The sequence below is a fragment of the Babylonia areolata genome, chromosome 12, assembly GCF_041734735.1.
Source record: "Babylonia areolata isolate BAREFJ2019XMU chromosome 12, ASM4173473v1, whole genome shotgun sequence".
NCBI lineage: Eukaryota > Metazoa > Mollusca > Gastropoda > Neogastropoda > Buccinidae > Babylonia > Babylonia areolata.
In genome coordinates this window covers 8067003-8082987 of record NC_134887.1, presented here as the reverse complement: position 1 = coordinate 8082987, position 15985 = coordinate 8067003, and the positions used below count along the sequence as shown (strand labels likewise).

Sequence of the window (15985 nt, the reverse complement as noted above, 5' to 3'; positions counted from 1 at the left end):
AAGCATTTCACATATTAAAAACAACAACACACAAGTGAACACAGGGAACCGCAGAACAAAACTTACTTACCAAAGTCACCAATGCGGACATGGCAGTCTTCGTTCACCAGCAGATTACTTGGCTTTAGGTCTCTGTGAACAACATTAGCTGAGTGGATGTATTTCAAACCACGAAGAATCTGGTACAAAAAGTAGCGTATATGTTCCTCCGTCAGTGGCTGCTCTGAATAGATGATTCGGTGAAGGTCACTTTCCATGAGATCAAACACCACATAAATATCCTTGAAATTCTGGAAGCTTTCTTTAGGCTTGAGAATTTCTCTAATGGAGATTATGTTGTCATGCTTAAAGTGTTTCAGAATTTTTATCTCCCTGTATGTTCGTTTAGCGATGGCCAGAGCTTCAAAGACATAAGGAATCTTTTTAATGGCCACTCTGTCTGATGATTCCTTGTGGATAGCAGAGCAAACAACGCCGTAAGCACCAATTCCAATTTTTTCAATCGGCTGATAGCCTGTGTCATCCAGATCAAATTTTACATGGAGAGACCGCTTGGCAAGATTTTTACGAATGATGTCCAGGTCTTGTGATTTACTATCTCCACCAGCTACTGATTTGGGAGTAGTTTTCTCCTCCAGGTTTTTGTGGGATTTTGTTGTCATTGTGCTTGTTTGTTGTGGTGGTATCTGGTCTAACGTCAAAGCAAAGAAGGCGGCTACGTTCTACCTGAAAAAGAAGCAAAACAGTTTATTAGTTATTACTTTTTTCTTTTAATTGGTTGTAAAAGCAAAATAGGCTAATTCACACACACACACACACACACCATAAACGCACTCTTGTTTGTCAATTATTATTATGTTCTTTTTGGGGTCTTAAAGTCTGAAAAACTTTTACTTTTCAACAATTGTATACTTGTTAAAAGTCAGTTCACACACGAAAATATACATGTGCATGCAAGAACACACACACAGAAACTCTAGTTTGTCAATTAATGTTACTACTTTTTGTATGTGCTTAAAGTCTGAAGGAGGGAGAGACAGCATGGGTGACTAAGCAATGTGTGTACATTACTTTGTCTTAACAGTTACTTTTCAACAACTGTATACTTGCAGAAACCAGTTGTTCTGCTGTGAGTGTGTAATCAAGCATGTAACATTGAGTATGTGTGCATCTGAGTGTGTGAACTTGTTAGTTATTGTCTATATGGTTAGGTGACTATTTAAAATTCAAACACAGTATACTTGTAAACATGGGAGTACACCCTGAGTTACAAATGTGCTTGTGTACATGCTATATCATTGAGAGAATAAATGCCTAAATCTTGAAATGTCTCAATTTAATATGGTACATGTATGAGAGAAGTGGGGAGTAACATCAACAGAGATCAAGATATGAAAAAAAGAAAGAAAAAAAAAGGAGTAAAACTAAAAGCTAACTAAAAATTCAGAAAATTTGAAAAAAAAAAGAATCAACATTCCCTCTAACATTCAAAACTACCCAATGTTATTCCCAAAGTACACTGTCTAATGGCAATGCCCATATAATTACAGTGGTGAATTTGGTGGCTATAAGTATAAATATAATGGAGGTATAAGAGCATATGACTCATAATAAATATCCTTAAACATCCAACATTTGTAGAACATTCTCAATCTTTAAAGGTTTAATGACTATGAGCTATTCATTGAATTTACAGATCATAACTACATACTACTAACTGTTGCATCTGTATTTACACACTTTTCAACAGTTTATGAATCATTCAGTCAGCTCTCGAGATAATTATTCATGCTTTCTGATCAATCTTTAATTCTCCAGTACATTTCATGTCAAATTATTTCTTGATGTACTTTGTTTGTTTAATAGCATTAGCACTGAACCAGTCATCAGCTAATGACAAAGTGCAGCAGACACTTCAACAGAAGCTGGTTGCCTGTCAATCACTGGTGTGGAGAAAAAGACCTTAACTTCCCCACACAAATACTGACATGGTCAAACAGAAAGAAATGGGGAGTCCTAAATTTGGTTGGGAACCATCTAAGCCAGTTCCCAGTAGTACTAGTAGTAGTTCAATAATACATCACTGACTTTGTGTATGCAGCTAACTCGTCCACTGCATATACTGAACATAAACTTTCAGTCATGCATAGCAAAGAGGGCACCAATGCAAAATGTTATTGACAGTCTCTGCCCAGATATTATACTCGGAACAGAGACACACATAAACGATGACATTTCGGATACAGAAGCATTACCTGGACCTTACCAACTGTATTGTAATGATCATGACAGAGGGAGGGATGGGGTCTTTGTGGTCGTGCATAAGAACCTGAACAGCTTTACTATGAAAGAACTGCAAACTGATTGTGAAATTGCATGGGCAGCATTGAAACTAAAGGGAAAAAAGACTTTGTACTTATGCTCATATTACCGTCCTGACGATGCTGACCACGAAAGTTTGAGGAAATTTGGAGAATCTCTTGACAGATTATGTTCAATACCAAATGCACACGTGGTAATTGGAGGGGACTTTAACTTCCCTGGATTTGACTGGGAGACAACCACATTGAAAGTGAAACCCAACGCCCCAGCTGTGGGACAACACCGGGAGTTTCTTGAACTAATTAGAGATCATGGACTTGAACATATGGTGAACCAGCCCACTAGGAATAATAACACCCTTGACCTTATCCTCACAAACTCACCAGGCCTCATTCCAGGAGTAGAGACTGTCATGGGCGTTTCTGACCATGAGATAGTCTACTGTGAGTACAACATCGCGGTGGAGAAAACCAAGCAGAGCCCCAGATGGATTAAACTCTTCAACAAAACAGTTTGGGATGGCATGAGAGAAGCAATGAATGCCATATACTCCGCTTTGTAGAGGAAAAGGGAAACCTGACTACAGAAGAACGATGGACGCGCTTCAAGGAAGCATACTTACAAGCTCAAGAGATCTATGTCCCCCGTAAACAAGCATGTCCCAAATGTAGTAAGCCTTGGGTTACACCTGCTATAAAAAAGCTCATTAACAGGAGAGCTAGGGTTTACAGGAAGCTGAAGAAGACAGGACGACAGGACCAGAGAGAAGAGTCCACAGAGCTGAGACGAACGATACAACGCAAACTACACTGAGCATACTGGGCGTACATAAACGAAAGCCGGATGAGCCCTCATCATCTTTGAAAAGATTCTGGTCTTATATAAAACACCAGAGGACTGCAAAAATAGGGGTGTCACCTTTGAAGGTGCAGGGTAGATTAATATCAGAACCCAAGCATCAAGCGGAAATTCTGAATGAACAATTTCAGTTGGTCTTTACAGATGGGCAGGTCTACACCAAGAGTCAGTTTAAGGGCAAGTGTTGTATGAAGGAGGCAGACTACTCCGAGCTCAGTAAGATACACATCTCAGAGGAGGGCATCATGAACCTGTTAACAGGATTAAATCCTCACAAGGCCTGCGGCCCCGATGGGATCTCGCCAAGGGTGCTTAAAGAGCTTGCGCATGAAGTCGCTCCCATCTTGACACTGCTGTTCAGAACCTCTATGGACACAGGCATCGTACCAGAAGACTGGAGATCTGCCAACATTGTGCCAGTCTTTAAAAAGGGCGAACATTACGACCCAGCAAATTATCGCCCCATATTTTTTACCAGCATCCCATGTAAGATCATGGAGCATATCATTGTCAGTTCACTCATGTGGACCATCTAGAGAAGAACAACATCCTTTCTCCCGGGCAGCATGGCTTCCGTCGTAAAAGATGTTGTGAAACCCAGCTGCTGAAGTTCATGGAGGAGCTGACCGAGAATATGGAAACCTGCCAACAAACTGACATTGTGATAATGGACTTCACATGACACCGGTCTACAGGCCAACAGCAGCAGACCAGTCCAGACCCAACTACAAACAGATCTCTAACAACTAGAGAAATAGGAGGAAGGACATGTCATTCCACCCCGGGAAATGTATCACCCTCCTGGTTATCAGTCCCAAGAATATGCAAGCACTGTGTGGGACCTGTACAAAGAAGGACAGATCACAAAAATTGAGGCCGTGCAACGAAGATCAGCACGTTTCGTTTTAAACCATTACGAAAGAACCGCCAACGTCACCAACATGTCACACCACCTTGGATGGGCATCCCTACAAAGCCGACATAAGATCAAGATCACAAGGCTTACCATGATGTACAAAATCATTAACAACATGGTCCAGGTGGATTTTGGAAAACTTAGTAAATCCCAGGACTAAAATGGAGAGCACTCAAGAAGAGGGACAGAAGAGCACATTCAAGGCAGCTTGCTTGACTTCAATGTCTACGGGACTACCAAATCCACTCGTTCCTCTCGCGAACCATCTCTGAATGGAACGATACTTTGACCGAGGCGGTGGTTGGAGCTGCGTCCCCTGGCGTGTTCACGCTCGGAGCTCGTAAACCGGTGGGTTTTTTTTTTGTTTTTTGGTGCAACCCCACCTCCACCTCCCCCTTCCCCGTTAAAAGTGTCAGAATAATCAGCCTGTTGATTGTGGACACTCTACGGATGATGATGATGATGATGATGAACTAGTCAACTGACATCGTCTGCCTGACTGAGTGATTCTGCCAGTCAAGTGGCACACACAAAAAATTTTTTAAGAAGCAGTTATCCGCATGTTGTCTGACGAATGAATGGAAGTGGAGAATTGGGTAATCTCTTACTTCAGGATTAGGAATTCTTGGATCGCCTTTCACCAGTGTGATGCATGTCTTCAGTAAGATGAAGATGGCGGGGAAAACCTGAAGTGTTAACTAACAGTAGCCATTGCAGTGCAGACGACCGTGTCACTCACCTTTATGCCGGAAGTGTGACTGCGCGACTATCTTATAACATTGGCCATGTTTCTATTTTTGGATAAAGGGACACAACTGGCGCACACCCGCGCCCAATGGGTAGCCTATACGATACTGAGAGTAAAAAGAATTAAAGAATTAAAAGTATTTTTGTGGTTTTAAAAAATCTATAAAAAAACAACAACAAAACAACAACAACAAACAACTCACACTGCTGACAGCAGACACATATGAGCAAAACCCTCTTTCTTAACTGGAGCGAGGGTTACTCTTCAATACTTCGAAGTTAGAAAAGTTATTTCCCGGACAGCAGATGATTTCGACCAGTCATAGCTTGTTTGCAGAACTTCAATTCCCAATGAGTCACGTTCAGTGTGTCCGGTGTAAACGTGCGAAGTTTGTGACTTACCTTCGGTGAAATATTAGTCTGAAATAATGTTTGAATGATGGTACAAGTCAGACATGTAAGTGTTCAGTTGCTTGGATGTGGTCAGAATGACTTTTTCATTGTCACTGAACAGAAAGCGAAAGCGAATAATGTCTGAACAAACGAATAATAATTATTTAGAACGAATAACGTGGGTTTTTTTTGGTTTTTTTTAGAACCAGTCATGATAAACAACCAACCTACCCAAAATGACCCCATCGATGACATGGCAGACATTCCCTTGAATGAGTCGTGTTAACAACAAGCCGTGGACATTCACTCTGCAAGTTAAACAGAGGAGTGTAGGGGAAGAAATGAAGATACTGCCCATCAACACTGGATATAGCCCACTGACACACGCTCACACACACGCGCGCGCGCGCGCGCGCACACACACACACACACACACACTTGGAAGCGGGAGATCACTGGAGTCAACAGACTTGGATAGCCCTCCCTCCAACACATCAGAAGAGTGGCAAAGGTGACCATGTTGTACTTGTTGACCTGGAACAGTCCGGCCATAACGACAGGTCCAAGATTGTCTCAGCCCCTATTTGACAGAGGAGAGTCACCATTCCCAACTATTATGCCAAAATCTGTGCAGAACCAGTACAGGAAATTCTCAGTCCTTCCAAATAACATCAGGAATTGGAATGAGCTGCCAGAAACAGCTGTGGCAGTTGGTACCCATGGCACATTTAAGTCAAGGGTGTCAGTCTGTTAGACTTCACAATAGCCACTTAGGAATATGTTTATCCCCCCATCCCAGTTACTTCCCAAGAATATAGCGTTGATTTTTATTTGTTTTGGAGGTGTGGATCATCCTTAAGATGGCTGGGATCAACTAGTCCCTGAGTGCGTGAAAAGTAGTAGTCTGCTGTGAAAACCCACACAGAGTAGAAACTCCATAATTCTTATTCTTTTTTCTAACTCTTATGCTTTCTATCCCCTCCTGCAGCAGAGTAATCATTGTGTTGATTGTGGCCATTACAAGGATGATGATAGTTATGGAGTAATCATAGTGTTTAAGTTTTCATTGGTCTCTGAAGTGGTATCTTCTAAAACAGTTTGTTAATTCAGTCATTGGTTAAGAAATATATATATGTATATATACAGGGGATATATATAATAGTAAACACACCCACATATGTATTTATATTTACCTTTTGATCAACTGTATTTTGTTTACCAGTTTAGTGATACTGATTATCTAAAATTTATAAGTGAACATCACTTAAATGCATCCCAGTCTTACCTTGGAACTCCATACTGGGATAAACACTCAAATTTAACATTTAAACAACCACACATACTGATTCTAAAACTACCCTGAATTCATCCAAACAGGTCTCTGCGGTGCATATGATACCAGCCTACATGATTCAGGAAGACAACAGAATCTGACAACCTTGAGGAAAACATTCCCTATAAAAGAAAATATGTCTATCATAACACTTCAGCTCGGCCAGTGTGGCAACCAGGTCGGAGGTCAACTGTTCAGCTCTATCATGGATGACCTTCATGCCTCGCCAGCTGCTGTGGGTGTCTCCCCAAAGCAGAACTCGGAATATGTGGAGGAGTCCAAGGAAACGTTTTTCTCTGAGAGGAAGAACTCAGCGGTGCCTGTGGCTCGGGCTGTGATGGTGGACATGGAGACCAAAGCCATCTCCCAGACCATGACGGAGGCCAAGAAGTCCGGAAGGTGGGTCATGAGCGTCAGTACTGCAGTCTGTGTCAATGATGTTTTGACTTCTCTTTCATTGTCAATACCAATGATATTTTGGTGTTATTGACTCCTTTTTCAGTTTAAGTGCGTTGGGTTACACCGCTGGTCAGGCATCTGCTTAGCAGATGTGGTGTAGCGTACATGGATTTGTCTGAATGCTGGGATGCCTCCTCGAGTAACTGAACTGTGCTGACTCCTTTTTCATTATGTATGTATTTTTGTGAGAAATCAGCAAATGGAAACTGCACACTGTGTGGACAGCTAGTTTACCAATGCCGCAGTGTGGTGGAACAAGCAAATGCAGGAATGAAAATAAGTTTGTTGTTTAATTTCCATATATATATATATATATATATCTCATGCGCATATTAAATGGTATTAATAGAAATTAGAATGAAGGTAACTTACATTGTAAGATTGTGACTTCATTTGGAGGGTTGTGTTGTATTTTCAGATTGTTAATTTTTTATTGGTATGTATTGTAGCTGGTTAATTGTTATGATTGGATTTCATATTGTCATTGAGGTGGGCCTGTCAGGGCCTGTCACAAACAAAGCATTAAATATGTTAGAATTTTAAAACTCCAGTGTTTTTATATTGATCCTTACTTTAGAAACTGATAGAAAGTAGCTGACATGCCATGACCAAAAAAAGCAGTGACGACATTAGAGGGAGATTGTCACCAGCACCTGTTTTGAGATTGGCAATACACTGCTGTGTCTGCCTCTGCCCTGCATGCTGGCATTCTATGCACCACATGCAACTGTGTGTGTGCTTCAGACATAATGTCATTCTTGGTTCCCAAGAGAATATCTTAATAATAATAATAATAATAATGGTACTTATATAGCGCTGAATCTTGTGCATAGACAAATCTAAGCGCTTTCGCACCAGTCATTCTCACGCATGCATAACTCTAAAACTGGAGAAACTAAAGACAAGGAAGAGGCAGGGAAGGGAGGCTATTTTGGGAAGAGGTGGGTTTTAAGGCCAGACTTGAAAGAGCTGAGTGTGGAGACTTAATGAAGCGAAAGAGGAAGTTCATTCCAATTGCAAGGTCACAGCCAGTATTTTAGATGCCTTTTTTTTTTTTTTTTTTCCATACCTGTTATGTTCACAAACTGTATGTTCACACACTTATGGATGAAAGGTCATTCGTACTATATGTAAACTAAAAATGCAGCTTGTATGTTGGAAATTGTATGATCCTTGATTGCGATACATGATGTTTCAGCAGTTGTTAGTGAAAATTGACAGTCCCCATGTTAGTGCACATGCTCAAGACACTAAGGCTGTTCAGAAGGGACTAATGAGAACTGTTAGCTTACTTTCATTACCATGTTGAACGATGGACACATCAACACCCACCTTTCCTCCCCCAGGTGGGTATACCCAGACAAGCAGCAGCTTCACCAGAAGAGAGGCTCGGGCAACAACTGGGCCCATGGTTACTGTCTGCATGGACCGGCCGTGCGGGATTCGATCCTGGAGATGGTGCAGCGGGAGGCGGAGAAGTGTGACCGCCTGGGTGGTTTCCTCTCTCTCCTCAGCCTGGCTGGCGGCACAGGGTCTGGCGTTGGGGCGTACGTCACGGAGATGTTGAGGGACGAGTTTCCTCAGGTAGGAATCTTCTTCTTCTTCTTCTGCGTTCACTCGTATGCACACGAGTGGGCTTTTACGTGTATGACCGTTTTTACCCCGCCATGTAGGCAGCCATACTCTGTTTTCGGGGTGTGTGCATGCTGGGTATGTTCTTGTTTCCATAACCCACCGAACACTGACATGGATTACAGGATCTTTAACGTGCGTATTTGATCTTCTGCTTGCATATACACACAAAGGGGGTTCAGGCACTAGCAGGTCTGCACATATGTTGACTTGGGAGATCGTAAAAATCTCCACCCTTTACCCACCAGGCGCCGTCACCGTGATTCGAACCCGGGACCCTGAGATTGACAGTTCAACACTTTAACCACTCGGCTATTGCACCCATCAGGTAGGAATCAAGTTAGCCCGTTGTGGATTATCAAGCCTGAGTTTACACATGTCCACAATATAAATCCGAGTACAGCACAGAGCGATCGTTCAGGTTGTTTACTCAGCCATCGTTCAGTTGTTAAGTGAGCACGAGGGAAACCACTCTTTGAGTCTAAACAGTGGGATAAACATTGAGTTGCTTCCCTTCACAGTATGTGTTGTGTGGAGGAGTGTGTGTGTGAGAGAGAGAGAGAGAGAGAGAGGCTTGTTTTTATTTTAAGAATTGAATATCATGTTTGTTTGATGTTTATCAATTATTGCTTGTTTTTTCAGTGGGGCATGATTGTGAAGTCTCACGCATTGTTACTTAAAATGAAAAAAATAAATAAAGAATTGAGGACAGCATTCAACAGAATTTTGCACCCTCCTGTACTATGTAATCACTTGTTGTCATACACATTTGCACACAGTGTGGAAGTTGTGTACAGCAGCACATGCATTCACATACGTTGTGTTCAAAACTATGCACATCCCAGGATGTGTGCACAAATGTATGGTCACAACTAAACAGCAAATGGTCCTTTCCGCAGGCCTTCATGGTGAACCAAGTGGTGTGGCCCTACAGAACAGGGGAGGTGATTGTGCAGAACTACAACGCAGTGCTGACCCTTGCCCACCTCTACCACACGGCAGATGCTATTGTTGTCATGGAGAATGACGAGCTGCACAAAATCTGCTCTCAGCTTTTGGCTATTAAGGTATACCTACGCATTTTAATTGGTTCTCTTTTCTTCTGTTATTTATGTGTTGACACCTTTTTTTTTTCTTTTTTTGCTGCCCCACTGATCATCAGCACCGTTTCAGTGGCATTACTCCCACGCCGCTCATTTAGATTCCCCCATACACCGCCACGCCCGGGTTTGTCCGTCGCAGTTCCAGCGTCGGCAGTCCACAAGGATCCATCGATGTTAGGTCGCCAGGAGGCCACACACCAGAGGAGACCCTGCACTGCTGCTGTGTCACTTCGGTGGTGTTCAGTAGTGTCTGTTCTGATTTAACGTACTTAGGACACCACCTAGTAAGCCCCCTACTAACGACAATAATGGCTTAGTCGCGGAGCCAGACGGAGTGAGCGTCCCTCCCAGAGTGGAGACCGCCACCACGTCCCTCAAACAACAGCCCCCCATGAATCTGCCGACACTGACAACATTGACAGGACTCACCCCAAGCACGGAAGTGGAGGGGTATCGAAACTGAGGTCACCATGAGAGCAGGGCATGAAAGGCCACATACTTTGAGGCTGTTTTGTTGACTCCTTTTTGACTCACTTGTAAAGAAAGTGAGTCTGTGTGATGACCCAGTGTGCATCTATGTCCATGGTAAGCTTTACCCATTGGCATTTATTTTGCTAGTAACAAGTGGCATTGAAACCAAACTTTGTAGAATAGTAGGCATGGATAAGACCTTTCATTTCATCTGCTTTATGATGATATGGTCGGCAGGGTGAAAAGGTCAAAAGTCAAGACAACATGAGTTGTTATAATTATTTTAGAATGACCTTATTGTTCAAAGATTGTATTATGATTCATAAGACACCCCACAACTGAAATCATCATGACCATACAGTGTGTGTGTGTCTGTCGGTGGGTGTTTGTGCGTGCATGAGCATGTGTGTATGTGTGTGTGTTCGCAAGCATGTGCATGTGCGTGTGTAGGTTTTTTTTTGTCTTTTGTGTGTATATGCATGTGTGTGTTTGATTGTTCAGATTTTCAATTGGTAGTATTGTCTTAGTGTATATACACACACATATTTGTCTAGTTTTTTCATGTGAAGCGGTATGCTATCATGCACTAGTGCATGTGTATTGTTTCACGTGAGGCGCTTAGAGCCCGTTATATGAGGAGTTTGCGCCATAAACGTACTAAACTCCATAAAAAGTACTATCTATTTCCTCATTGTTCCTATCATTCAGTCCTGAAATGGTCACTGGGCGGCGAGCAACGTGTTTCGAAACGCTCGTGACTGTTGTATGGTTTTCAGCGCATTGCCTTCAAGGACATCAACCGTGTCATCAGTCACAAGCTGACCAGTTTTCTGCAGCCTTCTCACCTGTCTGTCAGCAGTCTGCACAGTACTCTGTCCACGCGCCAGTTAGGTCTGTGGTTTTCTCTCTCTCTTTGTTGCTTTGGTTGTTTTTTTTGTTTTTTTGTTTCTTGCAGATCATAATTAATGGTGGTAAACGGAAGGAAAAATGCTTTAGAACCATCGTCATGATTATCTGTATGGATTTTTTGTGTCCATGTCAGTGTGAAAGTATTATCCATCATCGTCATTATTGTCATCATTATTATCTCTGTGCATTCTGTGCGTCCATGTGAGGGTGAAAGTAATAATATAATTGTCACCATCATCGTTATAATCATCACTGTTGTCTCTTTGCATTCTGTTTGTCCATGTCAGGGTGAAAGTATCATCATCATCATCATCATCATCATCATCTGTGTGCATTGTGTGTGTCCCTGTCATGGTGAAAGTATTAATATCATTATCATCATCATCATCATCATCATCATCATCATCCCTATGCGACCTGTGTGTCCATGTCAGGGTGAATATCATCATCATCATCATCATCATCCATATGCGACCTGTGTGTCCATGTCAGGGTGAATATCATCATCATCATCATCATCATCATCATCATCATCCCTATGCGACCTGTGTGTCCATGTCAGGGTGAATATCATCATCATCATCATCATCATCCCTATGCGACCTGTGTGTCCATGTCAGGGTGAATATCATCATCATCATCATCATCATCATCATCCCTATGCGACCTGTGTGTCCATGTCAGGGTGAATATCATCATCATCATCATCATCATCCCTATGCGACCTGTGTGTCCATGTCAGGGTGAATATCATCATCATCATCATCATCATCCCTATGCGACCTGTGTGTCCATGTCAGGGTGAATATCATCATCATCATCATCATCATCATCCCTATGCGACCTGTGTGTCCATGTCAGGGTGAATATCATCATCATCATCATCATCATCATCATCATCATCCCTATGCGACCTGTGTGTCCATGTCAGGGTGAATATCATCATCATCATCATCATCAACTGTATGCATTGTGTGTGACCCAGTCTGGGTGAAAACACGATCATCATGAACTTTGTGCACTGTGTGTGTCCCTACAATCAGGGAAGTATTATCATCATCATCATCATCATCATATTCACCTCACTGCATTGTGTGTGGCTCTGTCACAGTGGAAGTATCATCATCACCATTATCATCATCATCATCATCACCGTCTTCGTCATCACCTGTGTCACAGTGTGCAATGTTTGCCCCCAATCAGGGTGGAAGTTACAACACCTGGTGCCCCACCCGGACCACAAACTGCTGACCATCCGCAACATCCCCCAGGTGTCGGAGCGCGCCATGGAGTTCAGCACCTTCCAGTGGGCGGGGCTCTTGAAGCACCTGCGGCAGATGCTCATCGCCAGCGCCCCCATGGAGGAAGGTAGGTGGAGGGACCATGGAGACACATGGAGGACAGCTGGCACCAGGGCGGGGGTGGCACGAGTGGTTTTACCAGCACTGTGTTTTGCTTTGTGGAGCGATGGTCGATACATTGGGAAAAGCATTGTCCATTTCTTTCTTTCCACTGCCACTTACTAAGCATGTGCTGTTCTGACTGCCAGTCACTGAGTCTTTGACCAAGTCCCGGTTCACCCACACAGCTACATGATATACAGGTGGAGTGGTGACCATGTGTTCTTCTTCTTCTTCTTCGTTCGTGGGCTGCAGCTCCCACGTTCACTCGTATGTACACGAGTGGGCTTTTACGTGTATGACCGTTTTTACCCCGCCATGTAGGCACCCATACTCCGTTTTCGGGGGTGTGCATGCTGGGTATATTCTTGTTTCCATAACCCACCGAACGCTGGCATGGATTACAGGATCTTTAACGTGCATATTTGATCTTCTGCTTGCGTACACACACGAAGGGGGTTCAGGCACTAGCAGGTCTGCACATATGTTGACCTGGGAGATCGGAAAAATCTCCACCCTTTACCCTCCAGGCGCCGTCACCGAGGTTCGAACCCCAGACCCACAGATTGAAAGTCCAACGTTTTAACCACTAGGCTATAGCGCCCGTCGACCATTTGTTCAAGTCGTGTATACAGACTAGGATGTTTTACTCCCCTCTACATTAGATGAGATGATAAACTGAGGTCCCACATGCAGCATGCGCTTTGCACACGTAAAAGAACCCACAGCAACAAAAAGGTTGTCCCTTGCAAAATTCTGTAAAAGAATCCACTTTGATAGACAAAGTCACTTGCAGACAAAAGAAAAAAAGAAAGAAAAAGATAGTGTTGCACTGTGAGAACGCGATCTCTCTGGGGAGAGCAGCTCAAATTTCATGCAGAGAAATCTGTTGTGACAAAAGTGTAAACACAATACTGATCAATTGTGGTAAGAATGATCAAATACGGAATTAGAGGAATTAGAGTCAGTAAATTTCTTACCACAAAGCAAAGTTAAACTCTGCTAAGATCAACACAACCCAGGTCGTGTACGGCATTCGTTGGTTGATATATTTGTGTTCTGTTCTGGTGATTTTAGGACTAAGGATTAAGATAATTATTCTTGAAAATAATTCATATTTGCCCCAAATAAATTTTACATTGAAGAATTGGCATGGCCTTGATAAATTAAACTAATGACACCGATACATAAAGAATAATGTGGATAGAAGGCTTTACGTTGGTTGTTTTTAAATGAAGAAATGTAAAAACAAGAGAGAAAAAAAATGTCATGCTGGGTTTGTTGTATTGATTCTCAGGAGCATTTTAAAATGTGTGCACACACCTCTGCATATGTGTGCAAACATATACATATCACACACATGTAGCATGTGCTGATACATATATTTAGCATGTGTTTTTTGTTGCTCCTGTGTGAGTGTGTGTGTGTAGCATACGTGCATACGTGTGTAAATAGTATGGTATGTGTGGAGCATGTATTATTGGTCAGAATGTGTGTAGTGTGTCTGTGTATTTGTAACATGTGTGTGTGTGTGTGTGTGAAAGTTCAGGGATTTTTTTTTTAAATGGGAAAGATTAAACGATGATTTGATCATTAATAAGTGTCTTTGCCACCAGTTTTGTGTATTTCAGTTGCTGCTTTTATGTTAAATTTTAGTGTAAGATACCAAGGCTGTCACTTAACATTCTCCAGTAGGGGACTGGGTCAAAGAATTTAAATATTGTTTGATTCTTGTAGATAAGCCAAACTTTAGAAACTGAAACGCAGACATCATTTGCAGGCATCGACTGGCGAGTGAAGGCCGAGGAGACACCCAGGGGGTCCTCGCTCTACGACCGATCCCTCGCCGCCTCCCTCATCCTGCGAGGCAAGGACCTTGCCTCGGCAGACCCCGGTGTCTTCCGAGACAGCTCCCTCTACACCCCCTGGATGTCGCCAGACATGTCCTTCAACGTCTCCACGCAGCCGCGGGCGTTCAGTGCCTACGAGAAGAGTGCCACCCTCGTCAGTAACAGCCGCTGTGCGACCCGGCCCCTGGATTACATTCTGGAGAAGGCGTGGAACATGTTCGCATCACGTGCTTATGTTCATCAGTACGTGAAGAGGGGGATGAGTGAGGAGGATTTCCTGGACGCTTTTGTGACCTTGGAAAGGGTTGTGGCGAGTTATGGTGCCTTGTGAGTTTCAGCTTTTGGTGGAGTGTGGACTGTGACTGTGATATATATATATATATGTGTGTCTGAGGTGGTTTTGAGAAACCTGGTAAAAATCTTGTTGTTCATGAAGACAGTGGAGATTGACAGTGATCTGGACTGAAAGTATAGGATCTTCTTCTTCTTCTTCTTCGTTTGTGGGCTGCAACTGACATGTTCACTTGTATGTACATGTGTGGGCTTTTATGTGTATGACTGTTTTTTACCCCACCATGTAGGCAGCCGTACTCTGTTTTCGGGGGTGTGCATGCTGGGTATGTTCTTGTTTCCATAACCCACCGAACACTGACATGGATTACAGGATCTTTAACGTGCGTATTTAATCTTCTGCTTGCATATACACACGAAGGGGTTTCAGGCACAAGCAGGTCACACACACACACACACACACACACACACACGCTTTGAGCAAGAGGACAGAACACAGTAGTCTTAATGCTGAAGGAATGGTTTACATTATTTGGAGATCCATGCAGCCTGACCCAAAATATACTCTACAGAATCAGATAAGTCACAGCCTGGAACAAGTTCAAAGTCTTGCTCCAGTTGGAAGACATTTAACTGGGCCCTAGTTCCTCATTGCAGACTGTCCTCTTCGTTTGTCTGAATATTGTAAGGGGATAGTGTGAGGAAAAAGAGACATGAATGCCATAGTTATTTTTATTCTTCTGACTTTGGTAAGTTTGCCTTTAACATTTTTATATGTATTAATTTCAAACGAATTCACAAAATGAACAATTTTGTTTTAGTATATGCTGCAGTTTTGTCTCCATATTATATATGCCCAGTATCTAAAAAAGATTGTGTGTGTATGTGTGTGTGTGTGGAGGAACTGACAATAATTAGCATTTATGGTTACAAACAGAAGTGAATCTTTATGTACAGTACATAGTTGAATTAGGGGTTGTTGTTGTTTTTGTATTGTGTTGTAATTGAAAGTGTGAAAACTGTTTGACAGCGCAGAACTGTAAGAAAAGTGAATGACTGTCTGATTGAATGACTGGTAATCTTTATGCACAACACTACTGAATATGTATGTGCAACAGTAACGTGTATTTATGAACAATGGCAGACTGAATCCATAAGTGCATTAGCTGAACTTAGAACATGCTAGGATCATGTTGAATTGTAAGAAACATGAATGAATAAATGATTGATTGATTGATTGATTTTTTCTGCCCATTCCACTGTTTCCACAATTTTAACCCTCCCCAGCCTAAGTCCGGTAC

General features: G+C 42.5%; 2 protein-coding genes across 4 annotated transcripts in view; one reads left to right on the top strand and one right to left on the bottom strand.

Moving 5' to 3' along the window:
- LOC143288364 (uncharacterized) overlaps positions 1–4868 on the bottom strand; it is a 21728-nt gene extending 16860 nt beyond the window's left edge. Inside the window, exons 1-2 of one of the 2 annotated variants that reach the window (XM_076596761.1) lie at positions 4836–4868; positions 71–726 (exon numbers count right to left, since the gene is read on the bottom strand). In XM_076596761.1, coding sequence (XP_076452876.1) covers positions 71–662 — 592 coding nt within the window. In that variant the 5' untranslated portion in view covers positions 663–726; positions 4836–4868. The other variant, XM_076596760.1, reaches the window with a different exon arrangement.
- On the top strand, positions 4320–15985 carry LOC143288365 (tubulin delta chain-like). 2 transcript variants are annotated; one of them, XM_076596763.1, is made up of 7 exons: positions 4320–4444; positions 6614–6968; positions 8375–8612; positions 9560–9727; positions 11011–11125; positions 12347–12511; positions 14324–15985. In XM_076596763.1, the coding sequence occupies exons 2-7, from the start codon at positions 6706–6708 to the stop codon at positions 14722–14724; spliced, it is 1350 nt and encodes a 449-aa protein (XP_076452878.1). In that variant the 5' UTR covers positions 4320–4444; positions 6614–6705; the 3' UTR covers positions 14725–15985. The 2 variants fall into 2 exon arrangements, with proteins under 2 accessions (XP_076452878.1, XP_076452877.1); XM_076596762.1 differs by lacking the exon at positions 4320–4444 and adding an exon at positions 5162–5300 and having other exon boundaries at positions 14324–15984.

What these genes read in the sequence shown, in the direction of transcription:
- LOC143288365 (XM_076596763.1), top strand. Translation starts at nt 6,706, where the DNA reads ATGTCTATCATAACACTTCAGCTCGGCCAGTGTGGCAACCAGGTCGGA. An exon ending in GAGGCCAAGAAGTCCGGAAG is followed by an intron (nt 6,969 to 8,374) that starts GTGGGTCATGAG and finishes TTCCTCCCCCAG; the next exon opens with GTGGGTATACCCAGACAAGC. An exon ending in TCTGTCCACGCGCCAGTTAG is followed by an intron (nt 11,126 to 12,346) that starts GTCTGTGGTTTT and finishes GCCCCCAATCAG; the next exon opens with GGTGGAAGTTACAACACCTG.